At 40.2% G+C, this 17,119-nt stretch overlaps 2 protein-coding genes and 1 long non-coding RNA gene across 4 annotated transcripts in view; 2 read left to right on the plus strand and 1 right to left on the minus strand.

The window, feature by feature from the left end:
- LOC138966825 (uncharacterized) overlaps positions 1-17,119 on the minus strand; it is a 402,693-nt gene that overhangs the window by 261,065 nt on the left and 124,509 nt on the right. The window lies entirely within an intron of this gene.
- LOC138966785 (proline-rich proteoglycan 2-like) lies at positions 2,391-8,105 on the plus strand. The gene is made up of 4 exons (XM_070339126.1): positions 2,391-2,899; positions 3,264-4,195; positions 5,432-5,563; positions 7,372-8,105. The coding sequence occupies exons 2-4, from the start codon at positions 3,305-3,307 to the stop codon at positions 7,558-7,560; spliced, it is 1,212 nt and encodes a 403-aa protein (XP_070195227.1). The 5' UTR covers positions 2,391-2,899; positions 3,264-3,304; the 3' UTR covers positions 7,561-8,105.
- The window catches only part of LOC138966770 (tyrosine-protein phosphatase non-receptor type 2-like), a 59,577-nt gene continuing 54,291 nt past the window's right edge, over positions 11,834-17,119 (plus strand). For both annotated transcript variants that reach the window (XM_070339107.1, XM_070339114.1), the window contains exon 1: positions 11,834-12,012. In XM_070339107.1, the coding sequence (XP_070195208.1) occupies positions 11,944-12,012 (69 nt within the window). In that variant the 5' untranslated portion in view covers positions 11,834-11,943. The remainder of the gene's footprint in view (positions 12,013-17,119) is intronic.

A 17,119-nucleotide genomic window follows, 5' to 3' on the forward strand; every position in this document is an offset into this window, starting at 1 on the left:
TTGACCAAAATATGACATTGTACACAGATCGAGACAGTCAGCTAGCAGGGCCGGACTAGGCTAAGAGGAGGGGGGGGGTGGGTTGCTAGAGGTGGTCCAGGGGGATATCCCCCCTGGCGGCAGGGGCGGATCAGTTCATTTTATGGGGGGGGGGGGTTTCAAAAGTATATTGTAAAGATATGGGTGTGAAGGCGCGAAGCGCCGAGCCGACGGCGCAAAGCGCCTAGCTTGCTAGGGGGGTCCGGGGGCATGCACCCCCGGAAAATTTTGAAAAAAAGGATGCAAAATGGTGCAATCTGGTGCATTCTGAGGATGATCATTACCAGTTTCAGGCAGCAGATTTTGTCATTGATTATAACCCCCAAAATTGAAACTCAATGTAAAATAAAGAAATGCATACCTCATTCAATATTTTTATATTTTTATATTTATAAGGTGGGTCCGGAAACCCTAGAACCCCCCCCCCCTCGTCCGCCCCTGGGCGGGGTCAAGGGGCAGAGCCCCTTGTGGGGGTCAGGGGGCTAAGTTGATGGGTAGGTCATATTCTGAGATAAGAAAATGGTCGCTCCTTGCATGAAACGGCATAAAATAAGCAATAATAAAAAATGTCTTAAATAAGTAAGGTACATGTTCAGGCTAGGGGGGGGGGGGGGGGTTGCGCAACCCCCATAACCCCCCCGGTAGTCCGGCCCTGGCTAGTGTTCTTCCGAGAGGTGAACAATGACTGTCGAGATCTGTGTAAAATGTCATATTCTGGTCAACAATAAAAATAACATTTATGTATCGATCGATTTTAATTAGAATTCCTTTTATTTTTTTAACGATTGAACGCACACAAACATGCACTCTTTTGTAGTCTCGGCTAGCTACCTAAATATGAGTTTTTGTCGGATTTTGTTTGTTTGTTTGTTTAACGCCCAGCCGACCACGAAGGGCCATATCAGGGCGGTGCTGCTTTGACATGTTATACGTTATTTGCGTGTTTGACCAAAATATGACATTTTACACAGATCGAGACAGTCATTGTTCTCCGAGACCGCGCTAGCGGTCGAGGTGAACAATGACTGTCTCGATCTGTGTAAAATGTCATATTTTGGTCAAACACGCAAATAACATTTATGTATCGATCGAATTCCTTTCAGGTACTTATGACTTTGTTGTTGTTTTGACGATTGAACGAGCACACACACACACACACACACACATGCATGCAATCCACATGTATGCAATCAAATACATAAGCTTCATATTTGGGCGTTTCAGGTTGACCGAAACTTCAAAGGAACTACAAAACACACGTCATGTACTCACTTTGTTGTTGTTTTGACATTGAACAGAACACACACATGCAATCAAACACATGACGGGTTTTTTTTTTTTGAGTTTCTTTGAAGTTTCGGTCAACCTGAAAAGCCAAATTATTATACGTTATTTGCGTGTTTGACCAAAATATGACATTTTACACAGATCGAGACAGTCATTGTTCTCCGAGACCGCGCTAGCGGTCGAGGTGAACAATGACTGTCTCGATCTGTGTAAAATGTCATATTTTGGTCAAACACGCAAATAACATTTATGTATCGATCGAATTCCTTTCAGGTACTATGAATTTGTTGTTGTTTTGACGATTGAACGAGCACACACACACTGACATGCAATCAAACACATTTGCTTCATATTTGGGTGTTTCAGGTTGACCGAAACTTCCAAGGAACTACAAAACACACGTCATGTACTGACTTTGTTGTTGTTTTGACATTGAACAGCACACACACATGCAATCAAACACATGACGTACGTGTGTTTTGTAGTTCCTTTAAAGTTTCGGTCAACCTGAAACGCCAAATTATAAAGTTTTGTCGGCCTCTGACGTCACATGACTCAAAGAAGGGAAATCCAATCTCCAATCGATACATAAAGTTTTGTCGGCCTCTGACGTCACATGACTCAAAGAAGGGAAATCCAATCTCCAATCGATACATAACGGGGTGCGCCACACACAAGACAGAAGTCGCAGCACAGGCTTCATGTCTCACCCAGTCACATTATTCTGACACCGGACCAACCAGTCCTAGCACTAACCCCATAATGCCAGACGCCAGGCGGAGCAGCCACTAGATTGCCAATTTAATTGGCAATTTTAAAGTCTTAGGTATGACCCGGCCGGGGTTCGAACCCACGACCTCACGATCACGGGGTGGACGCCTTACCACTAGGCCAACCCGGCCGTGCCGGTCAGTTTTTGTCGGACGTCACATGGCTCAAAGAAGGGAAATCCAATGTTCAATCAATACATAGTCATGTGTCGTCTCCTCCCTAACTGCTAACTGCTGTGACAATGAGACAAACTCCGGAAATAACTCTGTCGGGTTTGTATGGGTTAATATGAAAGAGTGAATATTCTTGCTTTTAGTGAGGCAAGCTTTCGAAGATCTACACGTGGTTCTAGTGCATGTGTTTCAAGTGACTGGCCTATAATGTCACGTGGGAAAGTTTGACTCACTAAAAGTGAGAGTCTTTCACAACCCATACAACCCCGACAGCGTTATTTCCGAACATCGTCTGTTGCCTTGTTGACTCCAGGCTGTAAGTCGACAAGTGCATGTACATGGAAGGAAAGCATCGATTTCCTTGTTGCTGATTTTAAGCTGAACATTTACAAGGCAGTAAATCTGTAATTTCCTTCTTGTCGATTCAGTTGACGCTGTCAATTTATAAGCGGTTGTAGATCTTGCTAGATAAGACTGAAATATCGATGTGAACTGTTTGTGTGGGGAACGAAACTACGGAGCGTTTTTGTGCGTATAAAAATTATATGATATGCTGGGAGCTATACCACTGGGATTTCCACTCCTTTCGCGTTGAATTGAGACTGATCTCATCGAAATCTTGTGACTCTGTAAGTATAGTTATGAGACTCTGTGTGTGTGTGTGTGTGTGTGTGTGTGTGCGTGTGTGTGTGTGTGTGTGCGTGTGTGTGTGTGTGTGTGTGTGTGTGTGCGTGTGTATACGTGCGTGCGTGTGTGTGTGTGTGTGTGTGTGTGTGTGTGTGTGTGTGTGTGTGTGTGCGTGTGTGTGAATATGACACAGAGCACACCTAAATAGCCTATTGGGAATTCTAGCCACGTAATTTCAAATACGAAAACATTTATATAAAATAATACTAAAAGTGTCATCGTGCTTTAGATTTTTTTAATTTTTATTTTATTTATCATTGATTTATTTGCCTATTCATTCATCTGTTTGTTGTCGCTTTTTACCAGATCACCTGTCGATACCTCCCACAGCGTTTCCATGTGACAGTATGAGCTCTAAACATCAGTACTCCGACTCGGAAGCAACCGTTCCGCTACTGCCGAACACTGACTCGGACGGAAATCCTGAACCAGAAAATGGACCAGCTCCACCACAGCAACAAGGGGTAACAGGTTCTCAACCCGACTTTCAGCACTGGATTGCTCCCAACTCCGGAATGTATGGAGCCGACCTGAATCCTGTGGTGGTTTTGGCTAACCCCAACCCTGCATCGCCGCCAACAGTCCCCTTGAATGGTTCACATACAAACTACCCATATCCTGGTTCACCTGACCCTGTCCTTAATCCTGGTTCGGTTCCAAATCTCGGTTCACATGAACACGATCCATGTCCTGGTTCACCAAACCCTGTCCAAAATCCTGGGTTGGTTCCAAATCTCGGTCCATATGCACACTACCCAAGGCCTGGTACACCTAACCCTGTCCCAAATCCTGGTTTGGTTCCAAATCTCGGTTCACATGAACACTACCTAAGTCCTGGTACACCAAACCCTGTTCATAATCCTGGGTTGGTTCCAAATCTTGGTTCGTATACAAACTACCCATGTCCTAATACACCAAACCCTGTCCCTAATCCTGGGTTGGTTCCAAATCTCGGTTCATATGCAAACTACCCATGCCCTGGAAATCCTAAGCCTGTCCCTTATCCCGGTTTGGATCCAAATCCTGGTTCACTTGCAACTTACCAGAATTTGGCACCACGAATGGACAACATGAGCACTGGTTCTTACCCTGTCTTCCAGCCAGCAGGATTCCCTGCGGCCGGCAACCAGCAGCAAGGGTCCTTTGTGTCACCTTCACCTTCAACTTCTTGGGGCCAGGGTTACCCTGCAATGTATTCCACCGCCTACGTTGTAAATCGACAACCGCTGCCAGAGCACGTAAGAAAATGAATGATTTAAAGTGTTGTAGTTACCATACGTTTAATCGTATTTAACTCTGATCGATGCTACTCACCGTGATTAATTCATAGAAATCAAATTCCACACTTTATAAGCTTATTGAATAACCTGCCAATTTCATCACAATATCATGCGAATGACAATGCAAGCAAGTAGGCCCTAATTGAATTAATTAATCCAATAATACTGAATCCAAAAATATTGAGATATGTTATGTTTGGCATAAAAATTTGACCCTCCACCACGAAATGAGTCGCATGTCACCTCGCGCGGTTCTGCGCTAGGCTCAATGTTAGTCCGGGGAGTGTCTGGTAACAGTGCGAGGGTCACCTTAGTCACAGGCTTATAACTCAAACAGTTTTCGCTCTTTTCTAAAATGGTTTTCACCACTGGATAGAGCATAAACAAATCTTTAGGAAAATGTAAAAATATGAAAATCATGCAAAGGTGATCACATGCGACTCATTCCGTCGTGGAGGGTCACAAATGTGCTTACAATTAAAATAAAGTAGGTTTATTGTAAAGTAGGTACTGTGTTCAAATGTGTGTGTGTGTGTGTGTGTGTGTGTGTGTGTGTGTGTGTGTGTGTGTGTGTAGTGCAATTCCATTAAAACTACCGGTCATATGTTAATGACATTTTTCATGTGAATTCTGCCAGGTAATTTCCCCAGGTGGACGGATTTTTCCCATTATTTAGAGAAATGTTTTTCAAGACGTCATATCCGATTTTTCACAAAAGTTGAGGTTGCACTGTGGTGACCTCATTTTTCAATGGAATTGATTGACATTTCGGTCAAGCAATGTCTGGACCGCTGGATAGCATTTCAGCTCGGAGGCTTAGTAACTAATTAATCGGTTTGTTCATCAAAATTCGTAAAATTCTAATTAAAAATGAAATGTCAAGACGAGATTTGAAATTCATCGAAATGTATTCATTACAGTTCCCTGGATCCAAAAGTATATAGATATGTCATGTTTACTCAAAAATGTGCTGAGAATGAAATAAAATCGATCTATGCAAATTATGTTCTATCTTTTAATGTCTCGCCGAGACCGTCTCGTTCTTCGGGTTCCGGATAGCCAAGCTTTACTATTCTCAATGATGACTGATCCTAGGTTTTTAATATTGACTTTTGTCCTAATTTTTGGCCGACATATATATTGATAAACTTGGGGATATCGCTTGACACGACTTGTTTGTGTTTGTGTCTGCAGTCAACAGATTCTTCAAGCAACACAGCCCAGTCACTGGATAACGAGCTGGGGTGTACCTTGTTGGCTGCCATAGTTACAACGGTCCTGGCAGCTTACCCCTGCGGTATCGTCGCTATTGTCTTCGCGCTCAGGGTATAGTTGGCCAAACTTGACAATTGTAGATGTGGCGGTGTCCCAGTTTTTGCCCTTGTCTTGACAGTTCTCGGTTGCCTGCCTTGTTCCTTTCAACAGGGTTTGGGTTCATTCAGATCATCATCGCTCCACGGCTATCGCCAGTTATCTCTCTGACCGGACGCTAAAGTCCTACGCGAATCTATCAAAACAAGAATACAGAGTTATCTCCCATATGTTGTTCGCGAGCAGTGTTCGCGAGACGAAAATGATTGCAGATTGGCCGACTTCGACAGTGATCTCCGTTCTGTTCTTCACAGTTATGATAAAGACATCGTTCTAAGGTCAAAACAAGTCGAAATTTTGGGACTTCTGCCGGAAGGAGACCGTAATATATGGTTGCATCAGGCTGTCAGAAAAAATCGTCTGCTCCAGCGAGCGCCGAAACCAAACGGTTGATTATCACGTGACACTTTTGCCATATTTAGAGTTGTTTGCACAGTAAATACAGCCGCGAAAAATAGCTCGCTTGAAACTGTCTTACATATCAATTCCTTTGTAATTTAAAAATTACACAACACCATGAAAAATCATTATCGACGCCGATCGTGAATCTGCTTATATCCATAACACATTACGAAAAGATCTAAATATGTAAAAAATCGATTTCCTCGCCAGACAAGGAAAACCAAGGCATCCTGTCAGGGATAGAATGAGCCGAACTCATTTTGACCTGAGGTCAGGATGGGTTTGGGTTGACACCTATAGGTGTATATTTTAATAGAGAAACAGTTGACTGGGTCTACCTGCTCGGTGCGTGAGAGTGTGTGTGTGTGTGTGGTTGTGTGTGTGTGTGTGTGTGTGTGTGTGTGTGTGCGCGTGTGTGCGCGCGCGTGTGTGTGTGTGTGTGTGTGTGTGCGCGTGCGTGCGTGCGTGCGTGCAGGCGTGCGTGCGGGCGTGTCACAGTGTGTTCAGTTTTCCGGAATAACTACTGTTTTTACAGGCTGCGGAAGAGTTGCGTCCCTTAAGCAGCAAATTTTGAGTCTAGCAATTCACGTTATATGTCAATGCAGCACCGCCCTGATATGGCCCTTCGTGGTCGGCTGGGCGGCGTTAAGCAAAACAAACAAACAAACAAACAAACAAAGCCGACCACGAAGGGCCAATTGTACTTGTGAGAACCGATGTTCGTATTTAACAAACAGCAAAGGGGCGTCATGTCAAGCGGACACCCGGAGCTTACTTCTTACTGTGACACTCACGATCGATTGACCGTACCTGATCTGTCGCACTACTGATTTGCCTCAACATATAACGTTCACAACTCTCCCACAGCAATTATATATAACATCGAAAAGGTTTTTTTCCAAACATTCACGGTGTAACAGGCAATGTTCTCAGTAGTACCGAATCAAAATAGCTTCATCGGTTTTCAAGCGTTTTGTACGGCTGTTTCCTTGCTTGCGCGCGCACACGCTCTTATGCATCAACACAAGCATGCACACACATACACACACAACTTGAACTGACACACACACACACTGACACACACACACACGGCCACGATACACCACACACAAACACACACGTGCGTATGGCCGGGCACCACTGACTTGTACACGTGCACGCATCCAGGCACACGCATGCACACACACACACACACCGGCACACAGACACACACACACACACACACAGACACACACACACACACACACACACACAGACACACACACACACACACACTGACACACACACACACACACACATATATACACACACACACATATATATAAACTTGATTAACAATATGTCGCTATTGTTTCTTTCAGGCCCAGCGTCAGGTGAATGCAGGGAAGTACAGCCATGCGAGGTGGTCCCAGAAAGTGTCCGTTACCATGATAATGGCTGGCGTTTTTACCACGCTCATCGCAATCGTCACGCTTCTTCTTCACTTTTCTAGTCTGAATGTCGCACACGCTGCACGCGTTACTGAGATGCACGCTATCTCAAACATCTAACGCCTCTCTCATCGCAATCCAAACGCTATTTTTACATTTAGTCAAGTTTTGACTAAATGTTTTAACATAGAGGGGGAATCGAGACGAGGGTCGTGGTGTATGTGTGTGTGTGTGTGTGTGTGTGTGTGTGTGTGTGTGTGTGTGTGTAGAGCGATTCAGAGTAAACTACTGGACCGATCTTTATGATCGGTCCAGTAGTTTGAATCGCTCTACACACACACACGCACAGACACACACACACACACACACACAAACACACACACACACACACACATACACATACACCACGACCCTCGTCTCGATTCCCCCTCTATGTTAAAACATTTAGTCAAAACTTGACTAAATGTAATGAAGTTTAAGGTTTAACTACTTTGATCATGCCATATACTACTGAACCATTTTTGCTTCTAAATTTCACCGGAGTTTTGATGCTTTACTTGAAATCATTTTCAAACGACATCACAGAGTTACCTAACACAGTACATTATCAAGTTTGATAATCTTATAAAAACATCTAATAATTCCAACAAGCTTGTATCATGTGTACAGTAATAATAATAATAATAATAATAAAGTGTATTTATATTGCGCCTATCCCTTACAAAAAACAAAAATATTTGGCTCTAAGCGCATTACAACATGTGAAGGACTTGGTACAATCAAGTCTGACAAGTACAACAGCACAATATACAGTCGGTCTCTTAGGTAAAAGCAGCTTCGACAGTTAAACACTTCTACTAAAAGATCCTCTAACAATTTACAAACATAGTTAAAGAACATCGAGTTAATAGGAATTAAAAAAAAGGTTCTTATAATAAAACTATCTAGCGAACGACGAAGAAGAAGAAGAATAAAACTATCAATGTCAATGTATAACAAGTCATTCAACGTAAATGGCCAAAGAACAACAATAAAACAATGGTGATAAAACAGTTATACTCAATGGCTAATAACGAGGCAGAGTTAAATAGTATCGACACAAGATTAAAACAAAACATATTTCTGGAGACGAATTAACAACAATAAAGCAATGGTACAAACCCCATTTTAAGACCTCCAAAAATATGAGAAAGTCATGTCTTAAAAAGTAGGGAATCTTTAAATGGGGGTACATTTTACAGAGGCTATGAACAGAAAATCTGAGAAAACGGGGTCTTAAAAGGGAGGTTCCCCTGTACCGTTTTTGAGAAGACAGTTGGTAGAGCACTGGACTTGTGGTTGGAAGGTCGCAGGTTCGAATTCGGGCCGGGACGGACACTGGTCAACTCTATGTGCAGACCCAGAGACGGAAGCCATCGTCCCACCCCCGTGTCATCACAATGGCACGTAAAAGACCTTGGTCATTCTTCCATAAGTGCAGGTGGCTGAATACACCTAAACACGCAGACATCTGGGTAGCGCGATTCCCGCGTTGCATGCTGCTAGCTTTCCACTGGGAGGAAGCGACCCGAATTTCCCAGCATAGACCTATAAATTATTAGAATATAGGTCCCTGTTTCCAGCGATGGGACAATTAAGTAATGCAAATGAAAAAAAAAATGATAGGAAGGCTGCGGCGGAAGACGGCAATACACAGGGGTGGAACGGTTGCAGCGTACACCCAGTGGTTGTAAACGTCATCAGTCTGTTCACCTTGTGTTTTCCTGCATGCTTCAGCTCTTCAACAACCTACCTAATGAAAGGAAAAGTCATAAAAGCAAGTGTGTGTGTGTGTGTGTGTGCGTGTGTGCGTGTAGTGCGTGTGAGTGTGTGTGTGTGTGTGTGTGTGTGTGTGTGTGTGTGTGTGTGCACGGTGTGCGTGTGTGTGTGTGTGTGTGTGTGTGTGCTAAATTGTATGTTGTTTGTCTTAAACTGTCTTGATGTTGTTGCTTTTGCATATGTATTTTGCTTTTTTCTCCTTCGTTTTCCCTTCTACAGTTCCCCGTATCGTCCGCCAAACCAAATATCATAATTATTGCTTTTAAGAGCACGTTTATAAGCTTTGCTTGATGTGCTCCACTGATTTACTTATTGATTGTATGCGGCTTTGTTGTTTGAAACGTTGCTGAATAAATTTGTTTAAACCATAAAAGCAATGACAAGTTATGAGTTTTACAGGATTGTCGCTTGCATGCATCAAGCCATCTGTTAGAAAATGGTACAGTAAAACCTTTTAATAACGTCCAACCAAGGAAACATCGTAAGGGATCAAGCAGAAGTGGTCTTTTTAAACCATGCAGTTGTCATTACGGAAAGGTACGTCATAATTATGAGAAAGAACCTGTTCTGGGATCCTTAAATTGGGTGGTAATAATGGGCAGAATATCATATTTAGGATGTTAATTGCCATTACAGGTAAAATGAGTCTTTATAAATCAAATGAAATTAGGTATGAATAATACACACATACACGGATACAGACAGACACAGAGATGGCACAGACACAGACAGACAGACAGGCAGAAGCATGCACGTATACATGTGCACACGCACGCACTGACACACACACACACGCGCGCGCGCACATACACACACACACAAAAGCATTCGACATCCCTCAACAGCTGACTTTGGTAAACACTGCAAACTCTTACCAAATCTACTTGCCATGTAAGTACAGTGTTGCTCCCAGAGGACAATAGGTCAGTTGGACCTAGATTCAAAATATGTATGGGTCAAACTGATAGATGATTTTAAAATGGCATGTTTGTTGAGAAATCACTTTACAGAACAGACAGACGAATAAATCTTCATGATAAAAAAAAAAAAAATTTTTTTTTACCTATTCATAATTGTTATTAGTGACTGCTTTCTTCAGATTAGAAGGACGAGCTTGTTTCGTAGGTTGCTTTAAACACATATTCAGCATAAGAGAACACTGTTAAAATTGCCAGTCCATTCGCTGATTGGGGCTGTGGGAGCTTAATTGCCATCATGAAAACCTGCAAAAGTCAAGCTCAGTCGAACTCACATAATGAAACTGAACGCATTGCATTTTTTTCCGCAAGACCGAAAGTACACTCGTAGCATCACCGCTTGGAAAGGCAGTGAAATTAACAATCCAGAAAAGCGCGGAAGCTATATCTCTATTCTTTTTAACTCTCTGAACGTGTTTTTAATCCAAACATATCATATCTATATGTTTTTGGAATCAAGAACGGACAATGAATAAGATGAAATGTTTTTAAATCGATTTCGGAAATTTAATTTTAATCATAATTTTTATATTTTTAATTTTCAGAGCTTGTTTTTAATCCAAATATAACATATGTATATGTTTTTGGAATCAAAAAATGATGAAGAATACGATAAACGTAATTTTGGATCGTTTTATAAAAAAGTAATTTTAATTACAATTTTCAGATTTTTAATGACCAAAGTCATTAATTAATTTTTAAGCCTTCAAGCTGAAATACAATACCAAAGTTTGGCCTTCGTCGAAGATTGCTTTGCCAAAATTTCAATCGATTGAAAAATGAGGGTGTGACAGTGCCGCCTCAACTTTTACAAAATGCCGGATATGACGTCATCAAAGACATTTATCAAACCCAGGAACTCTCATGAAAAATTTCATTAAGATCGGTCCAGTAGTTTACTCTGAATCGCTCTACACACACACACACACACACACTCGTGACACACACGACACACCCACGCACACACACACATACACCACGACCCTCGTCTCGATTCCTCCCTCTATGTCAAAACATTTAGTCAAAACTTGATTAAATGTAAAAAGTAAAGGTGTGTATAGCATGCACACCCACCCGACAATAAATTAACTTGCTTCAAAACAGGGAGCATGGGTAAAATTAACACCAGAAAAAGCACCAAAAAAAAACTCAGTCACGTGCATGATCTACAAATATATATAAATTTATTAGACAGAAATAAAGCATGACAGAAAGGAAGAAAGAAAGAAACAACTGAACACATCTTGTTCGAAGAGCTGTCACTGTTTTAAGGGTTTTGAGATGAGTTGATAGCAGACTCATATAGTCAGAATTACATTGTCATTGTCAATGTGCGTCCGTATTGTAAGTGCAAGACTTCCTTTGTGTCGACTGACGGAATGGGTTAATTCGGAACTTATTCATATAACACTACTTAATGTTCAGTAACGCCGTTTTTCATTCAATGTTTTCGATCTTGTCTTACCCCCTCAAAATCAACGAAAATGTGACGCATGCAGACGAAACGGAAGTTAAATGCTTTGTGTTGCTAAGTTATCTAGTACACGATTGGCCGATAGTAACCAATCACCAAGTCTCTTTTATTTGGAAAAAGGAAATGAGCCTGTTGAAGTCAAGCCAGTGGAAAGAGAATGTTGGTGGATTTTCGTTGATGGAACTTAAAGAACACCTCGATTTTATGTAGATTTAGCCAGACTGTCTGGTTATCATGTTATCTCAAGTCGAACAAGAGTTCCAGGAATATGACGACGGCAGGCTGTGGATGGAAATTTACAAGGTAAGAATTCCTTATCGTGTCTTGCAACCCACCCACCTTGACTCCGAGTCTTGAGTTGTGTTCACTGCATTAATTCAGTAATTGCTCTTTCATGTGTGGTTTCTTTGATTTACAAGTTTATTTTGACTTGTAGAGATAGAATTCCTTCCACAGTCAAACATCTCGTTACTGACGATTTTAAGTGCCCGACGAAGACGTTCTCCACTCAAGACTGGTTTTCAAGAAAAAAGAAAACTTAGTGAAAAGTGTATAACTAACTTTACTGTCTCCCGAGATGTTGCCATCCAATGCTGGAAGTGGAACTTGAAGGCTTGAAAAATTGTGCCTTTTTTTTATACTGTTGACACGCGTATCGCACAACAAAATTGAGAATAAACACAGGGTAAAGATGTGTGAAAGGACGTTTAAAGTAACATGTATACATTAATATGCTGTGTGTTGTAAGTGTAACTTGTATCCTTAAGCTAGGGCCAACCTAGAAAACACAATTATTGAGGGGACAGAGGCCCCACAACCATAACGTTTTATTTTTAAAATGTTAAGTCCAATTTCTCTAAGTCCAATGGACAGTAATTTTAGTAAAGACAAAACTGACAATGACATTACATATCAGGCCAAAAAAAATAATAGGTGTGGTTACGGTAACATAGCCAAAAAAAAATAGGGTAGGAAGGTAAGCAAACACTTTTTTTTTTTTAAACTTTTTTTTCTAATGTGTACAAATTAAACCTACTTGACAGGGAAATAAGTGTGCGACTCGGGCGCTTTCGCTTTCATAGCGTTTTTTGCACTCGTTTTCTTGTGTGGTTTTTGTTTTTTTGACAAATGTAATAAAAAGTTATAGGGTCGGCCCCTAAAAATAGGGTAGGTCGGGTTACCGTAACCACACCTATTTTTTTTTTAGGCCTCACACGACCCATGCCATTCGAATAGGGATAGACACAGTAAAATAGCTTCTTTGATTCCATATAATATATATATATGGGTTGTCCGCGACACACAACATCCGGACTGTTTAGTTCAAATGACGTCATCGTTTATTTGTTTGTTGACAGTACACAGATAATCCTTTAAAAAGTGGTCGATAGTAAGGTTCTATGGTGTTTGAGGACTACATCAGTACATGGAGTCGGAAGACTCGATCAAAAACTCCCAGTCCCAATAGTTTTAAAGATCTAGGTATACAGACACTTTGGTGAGGTTCTGTGTTGTCCACGACCCGGGAAGCGTGGTGACGTTTAAACCAGGTTCATTGACCTGTTAACCCTTACACTGGTGCAATTCTGTAACACATGTTACATAGCCACTGGTGAATTAACAGAAAGAAAAATAAAGAAAAACGGTCATAAATAGTTTTCGCATCCATGGGAGGTAATCGGAACCGACCAAACAGACTGAGCCAGTAGCGCGACATATGTCGTGACAACCATGTGACAGTATACGTAAAGTAGCGCGACATATGTCGCGACAACCAGCCTAAGGGTTAACACTTATTATTGAATGGAAAGCAAGTTTGATAAGAAGTTTTAACAGGTTTTTAAGCCTGGCCTGAGCACAAAAAGCATGCAAATAATATTAATAATCACGAAATTTTAGTTCCAGTTAGTCTTCAAACTTAAAGTCTAGACAATTAGGATACCGAGTAGTGTCTGTACTAATTTTTTTGTTGGCAGTGGCTACGGTTACGCCCTTTTCACAGCTTTATGCTACTCAGACATTCTATTGTTACGGCATGACGTCATTTTGATGCGGATGAGCGAGTTTACTGTCATAACCAGCTCAATAGAGCAGTAGAGGCTACTGCTATGCCTTTGTTTTTCATGGCGTACCTGTTGTAGTCACTCGGCCAAACTATAATTACGGCACCATACTAATGAGTAATACCCCTTCAGCTATAATTACGGCACCATACTACTATTTCGTAGTAGTTGACGTAGTATTTTTCTGTCCCGATTGGTTGATGAGAGCACTCACCACAAGGTAATACTTTTCTCTGAAAACGCTTTATTTTCGTATTTGTGTGAGGATTTACGACTGAAGGAGTGCAATAATTATTGAAGGGAGTCTAATGCACGAGAACACAGAACGACATGGTTTTCAAAAGAAAGAAGATAATCTCCTGTTTTAATTATCACTGATGAAAGCTTATTTATTTGTGTGCGCGCGAGTATGTAAAATCAAGAAACAGAATTCAAGAAACTTTTTCCTCTGTACCACTCCACACAATGAAGGCTGGAAAACTTTTTAAAGCTTAAAAAAAAGCTTATTTATACATCAGAAAAAGTCCAAAACCAAGCCAGAATTGCGGGCCGAAAATTTGGATTTTTAAAAAAGATGCAACATTCTGGCTTGGTTTTGGACTTTTTGTGATGTATAATATATGAGCCTGTGACAAAAGCTAGGTCGTTCGGTATACCCTTGTGCATTTGCAAAGAAAAAAAATGTTTTCACAAAACTTAAAGTGTTCGGTTGTTGTTTTGAATATATATATGAGAGATACATATGACAACATGTTGATGTCTGTGAATCTGGATGTTATTTAAAAAAAAAAAAGTATCAATATATTCTCTTTGTAAGTTTGTTTCCCTCCTGAGAACGTGTCCGGTGTGTTCACCTACTTTGTTGAAAAAAAAAAAAATCCAAAATCATAAGCACTAATTTTTTAGCAAGTAACCACACAACTGAGGTTTGAAAAATACACCTCAGTCAACATTATGGTTAAGCTGTAGTAAATTCGGATGATTTTGACCCAAAAGAATCAGTCAGTCGGTTGTGACTCGCGTATGTCCCACCGATGTGTTTCCCATTTATCTTTTTTTGTTTTCACCTGATCGCTTCCTGGACAAGTTTAAACATGTTTTCCTTTATAAACAACAGTAATAACGATAAAACTATATACTGCATCAGGGATGTTGTTACAAATTCACACCTATAGGACAAAATAATGTCCTGAGCTCTTCAGAATCAAAAAGACATTTGACCGCTTTCAGAAATTTCAATAGGACATTATAATTTTGTGCAAAACACTGTTCATGGAATGGCTCAAAAATCATGTGCACACACACATGTGCTTTAACACACACACATTTATAATAGTATATACACCAAACACTTTTGCATACATTGTTTTATTAGTTTAGTTCCAAATAGGTCACACACAAAAAGAAACAAACATCTAAAAAGCAACCAAAGCCTTCAGCACTCTTTTTGGACTGTCTCACAAACTGCGTGATTTGAATAAAAAATGAAATACTGAGAAGAAAAAAAAGTCCGTTTCAACACAGATTCGACAAAGCAGTAAGTTCTCTTTGCTGTCAAGGTCTAACCAACCAAAAAGGGTCAGCCATGAATAGTTAAAAGACCGTTTCTGCGAATTAGCTGCTGTGCCGACAACATGTCCTGTACAAAAGACAAAACTTCTCTTTCCGTGGTTGTGTCAGTTTCAACGGCGACACTGTCATTGGCACTGTCATTTTCAAGAATGTCGCTCGCCGTGTTTTCACCTGTTTTTGACCCAAACGTAGCACATGATGCTCTGTAGTTATGTATAGTTATATATATAGTTCTAGAGAGATCAGCCGAGGAAGTAAAAACTAATATCCTTAGGTGTCTGTACTCATTTTTTGTTTCTCTCCATAGTTATGTAGTAGTAGTAGTAGTACTAGAGAGAGCAGCTGAGGAAGTAAAAACTAAACTAATAATATCCTACTAGTGTCTGTACTCATGTTTTGTTTCTCTCCATAGTTATGTAGTACTAGAGAGAGCAGCTGAGGAAGTAAAAACTAATAGTAATATCCTAGTGTCTGTACTCATTTTTTGTTTCTCTCCGTAGTTATGTAGTTTCTAGAGAGAGCAGCTGAGGAAGTAAAAACTAAAACTAATATCCTCTGTCTTTTCCTTTGATTTTGGATGTGATGTTTTGCATAGAACAGTGATCGCAAACCGGTATGACATCATGAGCTGACCACAATGCTCTCACAGTACGAGGGTCATTTTTGACGTTTTGTTTACAGGACCTTGGGACACCAAGCCTCATCAATTTGTTTTCCTTGAGACAGTGACAACATTGTATCAACATGACACCTGTCATAACAAGCCATGCAACTCTCTCTCTCTCTCTGACTCTCTCTCTCTCTCAGGATTTTATTTTCCACTCTTTATTTTTACCCTGGTCAAACCAAATTAACAATCGGTACATCTGACCGAGCGAGCACCCATTTTTTTTTTATCGGTATTGGCGAATCTGAATCGGTAAAATACCGGAAATTACCGGTAAACGCGATCCCTGTTGGAAGAAGGAAAAGAGTGCAGATATTGCAAGTGCTAATTCCCCGGCGAAACGGTCAAGAACAATTCTAGAACCATTCAAGAAACGTTCATGAATATATATTCTAGAAGTTTCTTGAATTATTCATAAAGATTAAATGAGAATTCTTGAATTTTAACTAGAATATTTCGATGTTTTGGTAAGGAATATTCTTGAAAAAGGACTTGAATAATTCTAGAATATTCTTGCCTACTTGAAGAATATTCCTAACATTATTCTAGAATATTCCTGACAATATTCTAGAATATTCCTAACAATATTCTAGAATGATCCTAACATTATTCTAGAATATTCCTAACATTATTCTAGAATATTCTTAACACTATTCTAGAATAATTCAAAAAAGTTCAGGAATATTCATGAATTTATATTCTAGAAGTTTCTTGAATTATTCCTAAAGATTAAATGAGAATTCTTGAATCTTAACATTTTTCTGGAATATTCTTGAATCCTGTTAACTTAAAGTATATTCTTGAACATGTCTTAAGTATTCTAGAATATTCAAAACTAGGTTGAAGTTCTACTTCTAGTATACTCTCAACACAATTTTCAGAATGATCTTGGAATATTCTGTGCTGGCATTTAAGAATAAATCCATTAAGAATATATTCTTCATACAAATCAGAATGATAGTACAACTATCTAATGACTAATAACAGAACAAGAATATTTAAAGTGATTTTTTCCTCCATCAATACTTGATACAGCAGACAAAACAAGATTTCATTCAATACTTTATCACATGTAATTTAACTACTCGAAGGATGATAAATCGGTGAT

The sequence above is a fragment of the Littorina saxatilis genome, linkage group LG1 (assembly GCF_037325665.1).
Source record: "Littorina saxatilis isolate snail1 linkage group LG1, US_GU_Lsax_2.0, whole genome shotgun sequence".
NCBI lineage: Eukaryota > Metazoa > Mollusca > Gastropoda > Littorinimorpha > Littorinidae > Littorina > Littorina saxatilis.

Excerpts from the sequence above, each read along its gene's own strand:
- LOC138966785 (XM_070339126.1), top strand. The coding sequence starts at position 3,305 with ATGAGCTCTAAACATCAGTACTCCGACTCGGAAGCAACCGTTCCGCTA. Across the intron at positions 4,196-5,431 it reads GACAACCGCTGCCAGAGCAC|TCAACAGATTCTTCAAGCAA; the intron begins GTAAGAAAATGA and ends TTGTGTCTGCAG. Across the intron at positions 5,564-7,371 it reads CTATTGTCTTCGCGCTCAGG|GCCCAGCGTCAGGTGAATGC; the intron begins GTATAGTTGGCC and ends TGTTTCTTTCAG.